Below are 18650 nucleotides of genomic sequence, written 5' to 3' on the forward strand. Positions count from 1 at the left end.
GCCGCAGACTTTAAACTATTAATACTGGCTTATTTTGGGCCTTGTTTTCACAGACCTGGTGGTTGCTTGTTTTCATGGCAGACCTGGCAACACCGACAGAAGCGCAGACAGAGCAGCCAGTCAGTCAGAACCTCCATCTTTAATCTCTCAGTCACAGTGTTTAGATAAATATAAATATAAATATAAATATAAATATAAATATAAATATCTTATATTCATCCAGTGAATCTTCTTCATCTTCATCATGGGAGCCGTGCTGGGCCTGTGCTCCATGGCCAGCTGGGTAAATAATGATGATTATATTATATTATTATTATTATTATACTGACGACACGATGAGACAACAACACAACAGAGGCCTCTTTCTGTTTCTATACTATATACTATACTATTATATACTATTATATACTATTATATACTATTATATACTATTATATACTATACTATATAACTATATCATTATCTGTATATTATAAATGTTATATTATTATTATACTGAGACAAAGGCCTCTGCTTCCTCTATCTGTTTCTTATATATATATATGTTTATTATATTATAAATGCTGTTTCTATAACTATAACTATATCTATCATATGATATTATAAATGCTGTTTTAATGTAAACATGCTGTTTGTTTTCTCTGATGTTCGACATGAGAACAAAGAACGTTTATTATTCATATTAATGTTATATTATATCTGTAATGTATCTAATATTATGATTATATTTTATATAATTAACATTCATAATGTCATGTTATTATGATGTTTAATGTATTAATCACCGTTAATATATATATATATATACATATATATATATATATATATATATATATGTATATATATATATATATATATATATGTATATATATATATATATATATATATATATATATATATATATACATATATATATATATATGAGCTGCCTCGTCACGGAGCTGTGTGTGTGTGTGTGTGTGTGTGTGTGTGTGTGTGTGTGTGTGTGTGTGTGTGTGTGTGTGTGTGTGTGTGTGTGTGTGTGTGTGTGTGTGTGTGTGTGTGTTAAAGGCCTTTAACGGAGCATTTACCGTCACTTTGGATCCGTTGATGCAATAATAATAATGATGATAATAATAATTATAAATATAATAATTACTATTATTATAATTATTCATTAATAATAATAATTATTATTATTATAATTATAATGATGAGAATAATAATGATAAAACTAATAATTATAATTATAATAATAATGATAAAACTAATAATAATAATTTTTTGAACGTAAAGCGAGGTGAAGCAGGCTGCTTCACTGTGGGTTATTATTAGATGAAGGATTGCAACACACACACACACACACACACACACACACACACACACACACACACACACACACACACACACACACACACACACACACACACACACACTTCTAAGAAATGATGTTGACTTGAAACAACAACATCGTCATCAGTGGTTAAGAGTCTTGCTCAGGGACACACATCGACATATTGCTGGAATGGGATGGAATGGAATGGAATGGGATGGGATGGGATGGAATGGGATGGGATGGGATGGGATGGAATGGGATGGGATGGGATGGGATGGGATGGAATGGGATGGGATGGGATGGGATGGGATGGAATGGGATGGGATGGGATGGGATGGGATGGAATGGGATGGGATGGGATGGAATGGAATGGAATGGAATGGGATGGGATGGGATGGAATGGAATGGAATGGAATGGGATGGGATGGGATGGGATGGAATGGAATGGAATGGAATGGAATGGAATGGGATGGGATGGGATGGTACCTGGGACATACAGTACAGGGCTCTGGCTCACTAACTAACCACTCAGCTATGGCCGCCCCTAGGAATAGTCCCCTAGTCTGCTGTGCACTATACTGATTAGTATAATGAGTAGTTATATGTATAATTATGTAATAAGTATAATGACTATAATGAATGGTAGCGCCCCCTGCCTGCTGAGCAGTATATTGACAGTATTATACATGTATTTACTAGAATAATGTGTTTCAGATCCCCTGTTTGTGTGGTAGCGCCCCCTGTCTGTTGGGCTGTATAATAACAGTATAATAACAGTATAATAACAGTATAATACATGTTTCAGATCCCCTGTCTGTGTGGTAGCGCCCCCTGTCTGCTGGGCTGTATAATAACAGTATAATAACAGTATAATAACAGTATTATACATGTTTCAGATCCCCTGTCTGTGTGGTAGCGCCCCCTGTCTGCTGAGCTGTATAATAACAGTATAATAACAGTATTATACATGTTTCAGATCCCCTGTCTGTGTGGTAGCGCACCCTGTCTGCTGGGCTGTATAATAACAGTATAATAACAGTATAATAACAGTATAATACAGTATTATACATGTTTCAGATCCCCTGTCTGTGTGGTAGCGCCCCCTGTCTGCTGGGCTGTATAATAACAGTATAATAACAGTATTATACATGTTTCAGATCCCCTGTCTGTGTGGTAGCGCCCCCTGTCTGCTGAGCTGTATAATAACAGTATAATAACAGTATTATACATGTTTCAGATCCCCTGTCTGTGTGGTAGCGCCCCCTGTCTGCTGAGCTGTATAATAACAGTATAATAACAGTATAATACAGTATTATACATGTTTCAGATCCCCTGTCTGTGTGGTAGCGCACCCTGTCTGCTGGGCTGTATAATAACAGTATAATAACAGTATAATAACAGTATAATACAGTATTATACATGTTTCAGATCCCCTGTCTGTGTGGTAGCGCCCCCTGTCTGCTGGGCTGTATAATAACAGTATAATAACAGTATAATAACAGTATAATAACAGTATTTTACATGTTTCAGATCCCCTGTCTGTGTGGTAGCGCCCCCTGTCTGCTGGGCTGTATAATAACAGTATATAATGTGTTTCAGATCCCCTGCCTGTGTGGTAGCGCCCCCTGTCTGCTGGGCTGTATAATAACAGTATATAATGTGTTTCAGATCCCCTGCCTGTGTGGTAGCGCCCCCTGTCTGCTGGGCTGTATAATAACAGTATATAATGTGTTTCAGATCCCCTGCCTGTGTGGTAGCGCCCCCTGTCTGCTGAGCAGCTGTTGTCCAAGTGGAAACAACTCCACCGTCACTCGGCTCATCTACGCCTTCTTCCTGTTGCTGGGCGTGGCCACTTCCTGTATCATGCTGATGCCCGGCATGGAGGGACAACTCAAGAAGGTGAGACTGCTGTCTGTCTGCCTGTCTGTCTGTCTGTCTGTCTGTCTGTCTGTCTGTCTGTCTGTCTGTCTGTGTGTGTGTGTGTGTGTGTGTGTGTGTGTGTGTGTGTGTGTGTGTGTGTGTGTGTGTGTGTGGTTGGGGGGGGGCGGGGGATTTTCGAATACTCATCATTCGAATACCAAAACTCAGAAGACAGTCTGGCAGTAAATGACTGGCTGGTGGCTCTGCTATTTTATTTATGTTATCAAATCACTACATAATGTTATATCACTACATATCATATCACTACATAATGTTATATCACTACATATCATATCACTACATAATGTTATATCACTACATATCATATCACTACATAATGTTATATCACTACATATCATATCACTACATAATGTTATATCACTACATATCATATCACTACATAATGTTATATCACTACATATCATATCACTACATCATGTTATATCACTACATATCATATCACTACATAATGTTATATCACTACATATCATATCACTACATAATGTTATATCATTACATATCATATCACTACATAATGTTATATCACTACATATCAAATCACTACATAATGTTATATCATTACATATCAAATCACTACATAATGTTATATCACTACATATCATATCACTACATAATGTTATATCACTACATATCATATCACTACATAATGTTATATCACTACATATCATATCACTACATAATGTTATATCACTACATATCAAATCACTACATAATGTTATATCATTACATATCAAATCACTACATAATGTTATATCACTACATATCAAATCACTACATAATGTTATATCACTACATATCATATCACTACATAATGTTATATCACTACATATCATATCACTACATAATGTTATATCATTACATATCATATCACTACATAATGTTATATCACTACATATCATATCACTACATCATGTTATATCACTACATATCATATCACTACATAATGTTATATCACTACATATCATATCACTACATAATGTTATATCACTACATATCATATCACTACATAATGTTATATCACTACATATCATATCACTACATAATGTTATATCATTACATATCATATCACTACATAATGTTATATCACTACATATCATATCACTACATAATGTTATATCACTACATATCATATCACTACATAATGTTATATCATTACATATCAAATCACTACATAATGTTATATCATTACATATCATATCACTACATAATGTTATATCACTACATATCATATCACTACATAATGTTATATCACTACATATCATATCACTACATAATGTTATATCATTACATATCATATCACTACATAATGTTATATCACTACATATCATATCACTACATAATGTTATATCACTACATATCATATCACTACATCATGTTATATCATTGTTATATGTATATATATAATGTATATATATGTTATATATCATAATGTTATATCATTATGTTATCAAATCACTACATAATGTTATATCATTATGTTATCATATCACTACATCATGTTATATCATTGTTATATGTATATATATAATATATATATATGTTATATATCATAATGTTATATCATTGTTATATGTATATATATAATATATATATATGTTATATATCATAATGTTATATCACTACATATCATATCACTACATCATGTTATATCACTACATATCATATCACTACATAATGTTATATCACTACATATCATATCACTACATCATGTTATATCACTACATATCATATCACTACATAATGTTATATCACTACATATCATATCACTACATAATGTTATATCACTACATATCATATCACTACATCATGTTATATCATTGTTATATGTATATATATAATGTATATATATGTTATATATCATAATGTTATATCATTATGTTATCAAATCACTACATAATGTTATATCATTATGTTATCATATCACTACATCATGTTATATCATTGTTATATGTATATATATAATATATATATATGTTATATATCATAATGTTATATCATTGTTATATGTATATATATAATATATATATATGTTATATATCATAATGTTATATCATTGTTATATGTATATATATAATATATATATATGTTATATATCATAATGTTATATCACTACATATCATATCACTACATCATGTTATATCACTACATATCATATCACTACATAATGTTATATCATTACATATCATATCACTACATCATGTTATATCACTACATATCATATCACTACATAATGTTATATCATTACATATCATATCACTACATCATGTTATATCATTACATATCATATCACTACATCATGTTATATCATTACATATCATATCACTACATCATGTTATATCATTACATATCATATCACTACATAATGTTATATCACTACATATCATATCACTACATCATGTTATATCACTACATATCATATCACTACATCATGTTATATCACTACATATCATATCACTACATAATGTTATATCACTACATATCATATCACTACATCATGTTATATCACTACATATCATATCACTACATCATGTTATATCACTACATATCATATCACTACATAATGTTATATCACTACATATCATATCACTACATAATGTTATATCACTACATATCATATCACTACATCATGTTATATCATTGTTATATGTATATATATATATAATATATATATGTTATATATCATAATGTTATATCATTTCCCTAAATGGCGAGATATCAACAAGGAAAGGATGATTAATAAATCATTATGTCTGTATTATCTTGATGTCTGTATAAGAACAGACTTTATACAGGTGGAAAACTTGAGTTAAAGTTGCAGAGTGACGCATTACTTTACCTGAGTTACATCTTCTGATACATGAAAGGATAATCCTGTTTAGTGTTTCATAAGAAATGTAAATACAGTGTGTGGAGCGACGGCGCTGGTAAACAAACACTGTTGAAAGGCTAGGATCACAATACCAAGGATTGGACAGTGATGTCACTGCTATGCGACCCGGAAGTAGAACGGCATAAAGATCATAGACATATAAAGATCCTTCGGCTCTGAGGCATTGGTATCTTGGGCCCATTTTAGAGTAGGAAAGCTTCCGCGTGCGTCACAGAAGGGGGCGTTCGGTTGGCCAATCAGAGGCAGGTGGGGGCGGGTCTTTTCATTGGCCAGTAGTCACTTTGAATGGTAGCTTTCCTCCTCTAAAATGGCGGCCGCGATAACAGTCGCTCCAACAAACTGCAGAGGCCAATGAGGTATCTAGGTTTCTATATCTATGATAAAGATACCAAGGATTTGTCAGTGATGTGACATCACTAACCAATCCTTGGACATGTAACTAGATGAACGTGTACCTCGCCTCTTCTGACCTCCAGCGTTGCCAGATATTGTGAGAGAAATAAGCAACCAGGTCTATGAAAACAAGCCCAAAAGAAGATAACTAGGCCAAGAGCACTTTAAACCTAGACAGGGGGTATTATATATTAGAAAATTGCCAATCTACAAGTTCACAACGCTTCGCGATGTTACCCATTGTGAGCTTGTAGATCTGCTATTTTCCCAAAAATCATGAGGGGAAAAAAGTGCAAAATGTGGAATATTTTTTAATTGTTTTAACAACACATATTTGGTAGGGGCTCCCTGGCACAAATTATAATTTCAGATGGGGGTCTGTGGAAAAATACATGAACATGTTTGAGAACCACTGGTTTAAACAACAATCAAAACATTTGGATACAAGCCCAAATATCAACTACATTTTAGAAAGAAGCCGCTTATAATAATCAGACATGGCAACACTGTGGGTACACATGTTGTGTGTTGTTGTTGAAGATCACACCCACATGCAGCCTCCACTCCCCACAAGGAGGGGCAGTGCACCAAAGCATTATAGTCATTGTAATATTGCAGCAGTCCAGTCAAACCCTAGTCAAACACACATATTTCAGTATTTTTCTGGCCATAGGGTACACATTTTAAATTGTGCTACTGTTATCTACTACAAATACTATTAACATTGAGTGATTGCAGTTTCTTCCAGGGGTGAAATGCTCGTTTAAGTCAGCCCTTGCCAGCGTTTTTGAGCATTTTTACTAACCTTTCAAGAGCCACAGAATATTTCGCTCCTGGACGATCGACACACAGAGTAGTGTCTCTGCTTCTATCCTTCTCCTTCTCCTCAAGGAGTGTCTCTTCTTCTATCGGGGGAAAAAAGCGTGTCACCGCGACCCTCCGTTCTTTAGTTATTGGCTGTTGAATACGAAGGAGGAGCCCGGCCAGGAGACAACCCACAGAGCCTAGTCCCTCCACGTGCCAGAGCCTCCATGTGTTCAGGCAGAGTAGTTCCGGAGAAGTGGACTGAGTGGCCCTGTCTTTCCCTATAGGACTGACCGTGGGTAGCTACTGGGATGTAAGTCGGGGCTTGATCAACCCCGGCTGGGTCACCTGGGCGAGGGTGTATGTTGCGAGACCCAAAACACCCGATGACCCCAGACTACAACACTGATGATACATCCCAGGTGCATCCATGTGATGTTTTCTTTATAGTATTAATAATAATAATGTGTTATATTCAGATTCCAGGGTTTTTTGTGACGTCCTGGTGGGATACAAGGCTGTGTATCTATTATATTAATAATAATAATAATAATGTGTTATATTCAGATTCCAGGGTTCTGTGAAGGAGGTCTGGTAGAGGGTCATGTTAACTGTGACGTCCTGGTGGGATACAAGGCTGTGTATCGGACCTGCTTCGGCATGGCCATGTTCTTCCTGCTCTTCTCTCTGCTCATGATCAAAGTGAAGAGCAGCCAAGACCCCCGAGCAGGACTGCACAACGGGTGAGTTACTGTGTACCTTAACCCTAAACCCTTAACCTTAACCTTAACCTTACCTTAACCCTAAACCCTTAACCTTAACCCTTAACCCTTAACCTTAACCCTAAACCCTTAACCCTAACCCTAACCCTAAACCCTTAACCTTAACCTTAACCCTAAAACCTTAACCTTAACCTTAACCTTAACCCTAAACCCTTAACCTTAACCCTAAACCCTTAACCCTAACTATAACATATACACATCCTGCAGCCTAGACCCCGAGCAGCGCTGCACAACGGGTGAGTTATACCTTAACCCTTAACCTTGACCTTTAACCCTACCCCACCACATATAAACATCCTGCAGCCTAGACCCTTGAGCAGCGCTGAACAACGGGTGAGTTACTGTGTACCCTAACTATAACCCTAAACCCTAATTATAACATACAAACATACTACAGCCAAGGTGAGTTACTGTGTACCCTAACTATAACCCTAAACCCTAATTATAACATACAAACATACTACAGCCTAGGTGAGTTACTGTGTACCCTAACTATAACCCTAAACCCCAATTATAACATATAAACATACTGCAGCCTAGGTGAGTTACTGTGTACCCTAACTATAACCCTAAACCCCAATTATAACATATAAACATACTACAGCCTAGGTGAGTTACTGTTTACCCTAACTATAACCCTAAACCCCAATTATAACATATAAACATACTACAGCCTAGGTGAGTTACTGTGTACCCTAACTATAACCCTAAACCCCAATTATAACATATAAACATACTACAGCCTAGGTGAGTTACTGTGTACCCTAACTATAACCCTAAACCCCAATTATAACATATAAACATACTACAGCCTAGGTGAGTTACTGTGTACCCTAACTATAACCCTAAACCCCAATTATAACATATAAACATACTGCAGCCTAGGTGAGTTACTGTGTACCCTAACTATAACCCTAAACCCCAATTATAACATATAAACATACTGCAGCCTAGGTGAGTTACTGTGTACCCTAACTATAACCCTAAACCCCAATTATAACATATAAACATACTACAGCCTAGGTGAGTTACTGTTTACCCTAACTATAACCCTAAACCCCAATTATAACATATAAACATACTACAGCCTAGGTGAGTTACTGTGTACCCTAACTATAACCCTAAACCCCAATTATAACATATAAACATACTACAGCCTAGGTGAGTTACTGTTTACCCTAACTATAACCCTAAACCCCAATTATAACATATAAACATACTACAGCCTAGGTGAGTTACTGTGTACCCTAACTATAACCCTAAACCCCAATTATAACATATAAACATACTACAGCCTAGGTGAGTTACTGTTTACCCTAACTATAACCCTAAACCCCAATTATAACATATAAACATACTGCAGCCTAGGTGAGTTACTGTGTACCCTAACTATAACCCTAAACCCCAATTATAACATATAAACATACTGCAGCCTAGGTGAGTTACTGTGTACCCTAACTATAACCCTAAACCCCAATTATAACATATAAACATACTGCAGCCTAGGTGAGTTACTGTGTACCCTAACTATAACCCTAAACCCCAATTATAACATATAAACATACTGCAGCCTAGGTGAGTTACTGTGTACCCTAACTATAACCCTAAACCCCAATTATAAACATAAAAAATAGAAACATACTGTAGCGTAGGCGCGGGTTTTTAGCTGCGGCAGACCCGGGATGGACATATGAAAACTTTGTCTGCACACTCTCTAGAGGCCAAGAACAAAACTTTGCCCTGAATTGTTCACATTTATAGCGCCACCAGGAGGCCACATTTGCACTACGTTGAGTAACAAATGCCACCCTTTTAACAATTCCTATTATAGCGCCACCAGGAGGCTGATTTTTGCAAAACATTTTTGAGCGGTGCAACCGCTCCTATAAGAGGGTTTAGGACCCATCCGTGGTGAAAGTTTTTCTTTCCGTCGTGAAAATGTGTCTTTCGCTGTGACGCCATGCTGTGGAAAACACGCCCATAGGCTAAGCTTTGCACGACGTGCTGTGATTGGCTAGCGAGACACATCATGAAATTAACATCAAACTTCGCAGACGTGCTGTGATTGGCTAGCAAGACGCTTGATGAAATTAATAATAATGTAAAAAATGTAAGCACGTCACTTCGCAGGACATGCTGTGATTGGCTACCGAGATGCATGATGAAATTAATAACTCATAAATAGCACCGCTCACTTCACACTGGGTGTGATTTTTTTTATATTACTCCTACAAATGTTGTCCAAACGTCATGCAAATCGGTACACATGATCTCAGTCAAGTGATCAAGACGGATCCGTCCATCCTGATTGGTGAATTCAGAACATTTCTGGCCCACAAGAACCTACCTGACCTGGCTGCTCCTAAGAGCACTTTTTATAATTTACAACTGTAGCCTTTTGAAGGACAGGAGAATGTAAGCATGACGTCTTTTCTGCTCTCTGGTGTGAATAAGGAACTATGACATCATTAAGAACTATGATGTCATTAAGTAACTATGATGTCATTAAGTAACTATGATGTCATTAAGAAACTATGATGTCATTAAGAACTATGATGGCATTAAGAACTATGATGTCATTAAGGAACTATGATGTCATTAAGAACTATGATGGCATTAAGAACTATGATGGCATTAAGGAACTATGATGGCATTATGGAACTATGATGTCATTAAGAACTATGATGTCATTAAGAACTATGATGTCATTAAGAACTATGATGTCATTAAATAACTATGGAACTTGTTTATTATGTCAAACAACCAGTTCGAAGAGGAAGAGGATTAGGAGGAGGTTTTTAGAGGAAATGAAAATAATATGTTGACGTTTCTTTTCTTCATCTTCATTCAGGTTTTGGTTCTTTAAGTTTGCTGCCACCGTGGCCATCACTGTTGGAGCCTTCTTCATCCCAGAGGGGCCCTTCACCACCGGTAATTACATTACATTACATTACAATACAATACAATACATTACATTACATTACAATACAATACAATACATTACATTACATTACATTACATTACAATACAATACAATACAATACAATACAATACAATACAATACAATACATTACATTACATTACATTACATTACATTACATTACAATACAATACAATACATCCCTTCACCACCGGTAATTACATTACATTACATTACATTACATTACATTACATTACAATACAATACAATACAATACATTACATTACATTACATTACATTACAATACAATACAATACAATACAATACAATACATCCCTTCACCACCGGTAATTATATTACATTGCAATACATTACAATACAATACAATACATTACATTACATTACATTACATTACATTACAATACAATACAATACAATACAATACAATACAATACATCCCTTCACCACCGGTAATTACATTACATTACAATACAATACATTACATTACAATACAATACATTACATTACATTACATTACATTACAATACAATACAATACAATACAATACATCCCTTCACCACCGGTAATTACATTACATTACATTACATTACAATACAATACAATACAATACATTACATTACATTACATTACATTACATTACATTACATTACATTACAATACAATACAATACAATACAATACATCCCTTCACCACCGGTAATTACATTACATTACAATACAATACTTTACATTACATTACATTACAATACAATACATTACATTACATTACATTACATTACAATACAATACAATACAATACATTACAATACAATACATCCCTTCACCACCGGTAATTAAACACATGAAGTCATAAAGTCATCCATTAGTTGTCTGTCTGCCAATAACACTGTTCCATATTGGGTTAGGGTTATAATAATAACACTGTTCCATATTGGGTTAGGGTTATAATAATAACACTGTTCCATATTGGGTTAGGGTTATAATAATAACACTGTTCCATATTGGGTTAGGGTTATAATAATAACACTGTTCCATATTGGGTTAGGGTTATAATAATAACACTGTTCCATATTGGGTTAGGGTTATAATAATAACACTGTTCCATATTGGGTTAGGGTTATAATAATAACACTGTTCCATATTGGGTTAGGGTTATAATAATAACACTGTTCCATATTGGGTTAGGGTTATAATAATAACACTGTTCCATATTGGGTTAGGGTTATAATAATAACACTGTTCCATATTGGCATAATATGGGAACAGGTGTCAATTTACAACGGGAAGTGTTGATAAAATAGAAAACATTTGTGGTTATTGCATCATCCATTTCTAACTTCAAATGTTTTCAAAAACATTCTTTAGAGCAATGTTTAGCTGTAAATGACATGTTTGTTTGTTTACATGGCTTATGGACATATGTTCATTGTATTTTACACGTATGATGTGCTATGTGTTACAGTGTGGTTCTACATCGGTATGGCTGGAGCATTCTGCTTCATTCTCATCCAGTTGGTTCTTCTCATTGACTTTGCTCATTCCTGGAACGAGTCCTGGGTGGAGAAGATGGAGGAAGGGAATTCTCGCTGTTGGTATGCAGGTAAATACACTTTAATATACATATACTATATATACACATACATATACTGTATACATACTGTACATAATACATTGTGTGACTCTTGCTACAATACACACACATATATTATAATGTGCATAATCAATACATTAAGGTATGTGACAACAATACACTCAATATTCAGTTGATCTCTTCTCCACTAGTCTTAATTCTACTGGATCTCTTCTCCGCTAGTCTTAGTTCTACTGGATCTCTTCTCCACTAGTCTTAGTTCTACTGGATCTCTTCTCCTCTAGTCTTAGTTCTACTGGATCTCTTCTCCTCTAGTCTTAGTTCTACTGGATCTCTTCTCCACTAGTCTTAGTTCTACTGGATCTCTTCTCCACTAGTCTTAGTTCTACTGGATCTCTTCTCCACTAGTCTTAGTTCTACTGGATCTCTTCTCCACTAGTCTTAGTTCTACTGGATCTCTACTCCACTAGTCTTAGTTCTACTGGATCTCTACTCCACTAGTCTTAGTTCTACTGGATCTCTTCTCCTCTAGTCTTAGTTCTACTGGATCTCTTCTCCTCTAGTCTTAGTTCTACTTGATCTCTTCTCGTCTAGTCTTAGTTTTACTGGATCTCTACTCCACTAGTCTTAGTTCTACTGGATCTCTACTCCACTAGTCTTAGTTCTACTGGATCTCTTCTCCACTAGTCTTAGTTCTACTGGATCTCTTCTCCACTAGTCTTAGTTCTACTGGATCTCTACTCCACTAGTCTTAGTTCTACTGGATCTCTACTCCACTAGTCTTAGTTCTACTGGATCTCTTCTCCTCTAGTCTTAGTTCTACTTGATCTCTTCTCCACTAGTCTTAGTTCTACTGGATCTCTTCTCCACTAGTCTTAGTTCTACTGGATCTCTTCTCCACTAGTCTTAGTTCTACTGGATCTCTTCTCCTCTAGTCTTAGTTCTACTGGATCTCTTCTCCACTAGTCTTAGTTCTACTGGATCTCTTCTCCTCTAGTCTTAGTTCTACTGGATCTCTTCTCCTCTAGTCTTAGTTCTACTGGATCTCTGCTCCACTAGTCTTAGTTCTACTGGATCTCTTCTCCTCTAGTCTTAGTTCTACTGGATCTCTACTACACTAGTCTTAGTTCTACTGGATCTCTGCTCCACTAGTCTTAGTTCTACTGGATCTCTTCTCCTCTAGTCTTAGTTCTACTGGATCTCTTCTCCTCTAGTCTTAATTCTACTGGATCTCTTCTCCACTAGTCTTAGTTCTACTGGATCTCTTCTCCACTAGTCTTAGTTCTACTGGATCTCTTCTCCACTAGTCTTAGTTCTACTGGATCTCTTCTCCACTAGTCTTAGTTCTACTGGATCTCTTCTCCACTAGTCTTAGTTCTACTGGATCTCTTCTCCACTAGTCTTAGTTCTACTGGATCTCATCTCCACTAGTCTTAGTTCTACTGGATCTCTTCTCCACTAGTCTTAGTTCTACTGGATCTCTTCTCCACTAGTCTTAGTTCTACTGGATCTCTTCTCCACTAGTCTTAGTTCTACTGGATCTATTCTCCACTAGTCTTAGTTCTACTGGATCTCTGCTCTACTAGTCTTAGTTCTACTGGATCTTTTCTCCACTAGTCTTAGTTCTACTGGATCTCTTCTCCACTAGTCTTAGTTCTACTGGATCTTTGCTCCACTAGTCTTAGTTCTACTGGATCTCTGCTCTACTAGTCTTAGTTCTACTTGATCTCTTCTCCACTAGTCATAGTTCTACTGGATCTCTTCTCCACTAGTCTTAGTTCTACTGGATCTCTACTCCACTAGTCTTAGTTCTACTGGATCTCTACTCCACTAGTCTTAGTTCTACTGGATCTATTCTCCACTAGTCTTAGTTCTACTGGATCTCTTCTCCACTAGTCTTAGTTCTACTGGATCTCTTCTCCACTAGTCTTAGTTCTACTGGATCTCTACTCCACTAGTCTTAGTTCTACTGGATCTATTCTCCACTAGTCTTAGTTCTACTGGATCTCTTCTCCACTAGTCTTAGTTCTACTGGATCTATTCTCCACTAGTCTTAGTTCTACTGGATCTCTTCTCCTCTAGTCTTAGTTCTACTGGATCTCTTCTCCACTAGTCTTAGTTCTACTGGATCTTTTCTCCACTAGTCTTAGTTCTACTGGATCTTTTCTCCACTAGTCTTAGTTCCACTGGATCTCTTCTCTACTAGTCTTAGTTCTACTGGATCTCTTCTCCACCAGTATTAGTTCTACTGGATCTCTTCTCCTCTAGTCTTAGATCTACTGGATCTCTTTGTTGTAACAACAGAGAAATAATGGACCAAACGTTTGGTTTGACGTTTATTTAAATATTTATGTCTATCCTGCCTGCCCTCCACTGTGACCTGACATGACCTTTAACCTTTGTCTCTACAGCGCTCCTGTCTGCCACCACAGTGAACTACGCCCTCTCTCTGGTGTCCCTGGTGGTGTTCTATGTGTACTACACCCACGCAGACGGCTGCACTGAAAACAAAGTGTTTATCAGCGTCAACATGCTGCTGTGTGTTGGTGCATCTGTTCTGAGCATTCTGCCTCAAATACAGGTAATTACAACTAATTACTGTTCATTAGCTCATTAACTCTTTGACTGCCAGATCAATAGTGTAATAGTGTGTCACTGCTGCCAGCAAAAACAGCGATTTTACGGAACCTTTGAAAAATCATGGAATATTATCTGTGACCGCCGTCCTCACGGAGATCGGTTCATTATACGCACAGGGTTGTCGTAGTAGAGGGGAAAAAATGGTCTGGTCGCGATCCTCCATTCCAGAGCTATAGCCGTTTCAATGAGGCTTGTTTTGCCGTAAAGCAAGAGGAATGGAGATCTAGCAGAGAGATATGGCTGTTTCACTGCAGGAAATAAACAGGAAGTAAATTAGCTTTTATTTTTTTAAATAACGTCATTTCCGGGTCTGTTGTCATCAGGCAGTGAAAGCATCATTCATAGGATAGGTAACAGCGCCATCTAGTGGAAAACTACTGAAAACAAAAACTCGTACAAACTCGTCGACGGAAGGGAAAGCCTTGTCAGAATTCAACGTGTTCATTCTGTACATGAAGACCATAGGGAGGTGTTTATTCTGTACATATATTTATAATGTTTATGTGGTCATAAATACATATTTATCATGTTTATGTGGTCATAAATACATATGTATGTGGTCATAAATACATAGTTATAATGTTTATGTGGTCATAAATACATAGTTATAATGTTTATGTGGTCATAAATACATAGTTATAATGTTTATGTGGTCATAAATACATAGTTATAATGTTTATGTGGTCATAAATACATATTTATAATGTTTATGTGGTCATAAATACATATTTATAATGTTTATGTGGTCATAAATACATATTTATAATGTGTGCAGGAGTCTCAACCCAGGTCTGGATTGCTGCAGTCTTCCCTGGTCACCCTCTACACCATGTATCTGACCTGGTCTGCCATGACCAACGAGCCTGGTCAGTTTCCCTCTACACCCACTAACCCTAAACCCTCTACACTCTCTTGTCTGTCTGTCTGTACCATACCATTATATATGAATACATACCATTATATACTATGACATGTATCTGACCTGTCTGTCATGACCAAGGAGCCTGGTCAGTCACACTTATTGATATAATAAGTTACAGTAAAATATGAAAGTTTCTGTGAATCCCCCGCGGTGATGTGTGTTCATGGACTGGTCTTTTATTTAATAACGGAAGTGTAAACTGTTATTATTTCATGTGTTCATGGACTGGTCTTTTATTTAATTTCAGTCTGATATCATGTGAGTAAACAGGATGTAGATCATGATATCATGTGAGTAAACAGGATGTAGATCATGATATCATGTGAGTAAACAGGATGTAGATCACATTAAAGGCTGATCGAAATGAATCACCTGATTATATTGAAAGAAAGTGACTCATGTAACGCAGACTGGTGTGTGTGTGTGTGTGTGTGTAAATATATATATATATATATATATATATATATTTACACACACACACACACACACACACACACACACACACACACACACACACACACACACACAGTGTTTGTCTCTGTGTTGTTTACTTCTAAAGTTAATGGTATTTTCTAGAGGTGTAACGATATAGTAACTGCATCGAAAAATCGTTTTGAATTTTCAACAATCTACTATATCTGCTATATCTACTATATCTACTATATCTACTGTATCTACTATATCGATATTATATCGATATGCAAACAGCAAAAATATCGTATCGTTTGACTTTGTATCAAATCGTTTTGCAATACAAATAATGTATTTTATCGATACTAAGTACTTGTGTGTTGAATTCAGCAATTTTAAGTCAAGGTGTGGGTTTGTCTATCTATAATGTGTTCAAATACAATGTTCATGTGTTTGCCAGAGAATCACTGTTTACTGTTACTTATTTATATCCATAATAATTCATTTCTCCCTTAAAAAACCTGCATTATCCACACGTTTCACACAGATTTGTTACTGTATCGATTTTAAATCATTGAATCGTATCGTCTCGCCATGAATGAACCAATATCGTATCGTATCGTCAACCATGTATCGTGATGCGTATCGTATCGCTGTTAAAATGTATCGTTACACCCCTAGTATTTTCTATTATCTCTATCTTATGGTTTGGGTTGAGGATAGGCGTAAGAAAGGGTTAAAATGAACCCCATGGGACAGTAGTTTATCTGGTCTTAACTAGATACCATTAGGTCTTCAAAATAAAAACATACAAGAATGATATATCTCCTCGGTATCATCTGTGTATAAATAACATTAATAATTCATATTTAATATCTTAAAGGTAGGGTAAGTGATTTGCTTTTGTTAAAATAAGTGTTAAATAGCTCTATATTCTGATAGTACTCATTGCTATAGAGTGTTTGTTCAGTAACAGGAGTCTCCTTGTCTCTCCACCTCTTTATTAAACAGAAAATGCATTTTCGTTTCAGTTTCAGTTTCATTTCCAATTTTATCCAACCAGGACAGAGAACTCAATCAGGATACAGATTAAACAAGTGAAATTGGAAGTGATGACACTAAGAAATGAGCAGACAAAATTGGAACTGGAACACTATACAAATGAAGCTTAAAAATGGGTACTTTCTCCTGATTGGCTGAGATTTTGACACCTACCGGAAAATGTATTTTCTGTTTATTAAAGAGCTGGAGAGACGGGGAGACATCTGTTACTGAAAAAACACTCTATAGCAATGATTACTATCAGAATATAGTGTTTTAACCTTTTAAAAAAATACTTTTTGTTTTAACCAAAAAATATCACTTACCCTACCTTTAACTCATTCAGTGCCAGGCTTATTTCAAGCTTGTTGATCCCTGTGCCAGAATTAGGCGAGAGTGTTTGTCTTCAGTGTGATTGATCCCCTGATGGTTGCTAATCACTGAGTCACTTCAGGTGTGGTTTCACAAATGTCAGCAAGGTCATTGTGACCTTGTTGACATTTGTTGTTTGATGTTTGAAAGTGGCATGTCTCACTCAGAAATACAGTGTTTACAATGGTAGGAAATTTTTATTTTTTTATTTTTTAACATTGAAGTGGATGGAGCATTAACTTTTTGAAAATCGTTTTCTCCTACTTCCTTTGAGATAAAAAAATATATATAAAAAAATAATATATATATAAAATAATTCATATTTAATATCTTAACAGATCGTAGCTGTAACCCCAGTCTCCTCGGTATCATCGGTTTATAAATAACATGAATAATTCATATTTAATATCTTAACAGATCGTAGCTGTAACCCCAGTCTCCTCGGTATCATCGGTTTATAAATAACATGAATAATTCATATTTAATATCTTAACAGATCGTAGCTGTAACCCCAGTCTCCTCGGTATCATCGGTTTATAAATAACATGAATAATTCATATTTAATATCTTAACAGATCGTAGCTGTAACCCCAGTCTCCTCGGTATCA

General features: G+C 35.7%; 1 protein-coding gene across 1 annotated transcript in view; it reads left to right on the forward strand.

Annotated features, from left to right (window-relative positions):
• Positions 1 to 120: 120 nt before the first annotated feature.
• LOC308081327 (serine incorporator 1-like) overlaps positions 121 to 18650 on the forward strand; it is a 26721-nt gene continuing 8191 nt past the window's right edge. Inside the window, exons 1-7 of the mRNA XM_080457708.1 lie at positions 121 to 283; positions 3053 to 3214; positions 7911 to 8086; positions 10977 to 11056; positions 12528 to 12665; positions 15068 to 15237; positions 16072 to 16162. Coding sequence (XP_080313834.1) covers positions 245 to 283; positions 3053 to 3214; positions 7911 to 8086; positions 10977 to 11056; positions 12528 to 12665; positions 15068 to 15237; positions 16072 to 16162 — 856 coding nt within the window. The 5' untranslated portion in view covers positions 121 to 244. The remainder of the gene's footprint in view (positions 284 to 3052; positions 3215 to 7910; positions 8087 to 10976; positions 11057 to 12527; positions 12666 to 15067; positions 15238 to 16071; positions 16163 to 18650) is intronic.

Source organism: Gymnoscopelus braueri, assembly GCF_963280865.1.
Source record: "Gymnoscopelus braueri genome assembly, contig: SCAFFOLD_79, whole genome shotgun sequence".
Classification (NCBI taxonomy): Eukaryota; Metazoa; Chordata; class Actinopteri; order Myctophiformes; family Myctophidae; genus Gymnoscopelus; species Gymnoscopelus braueri.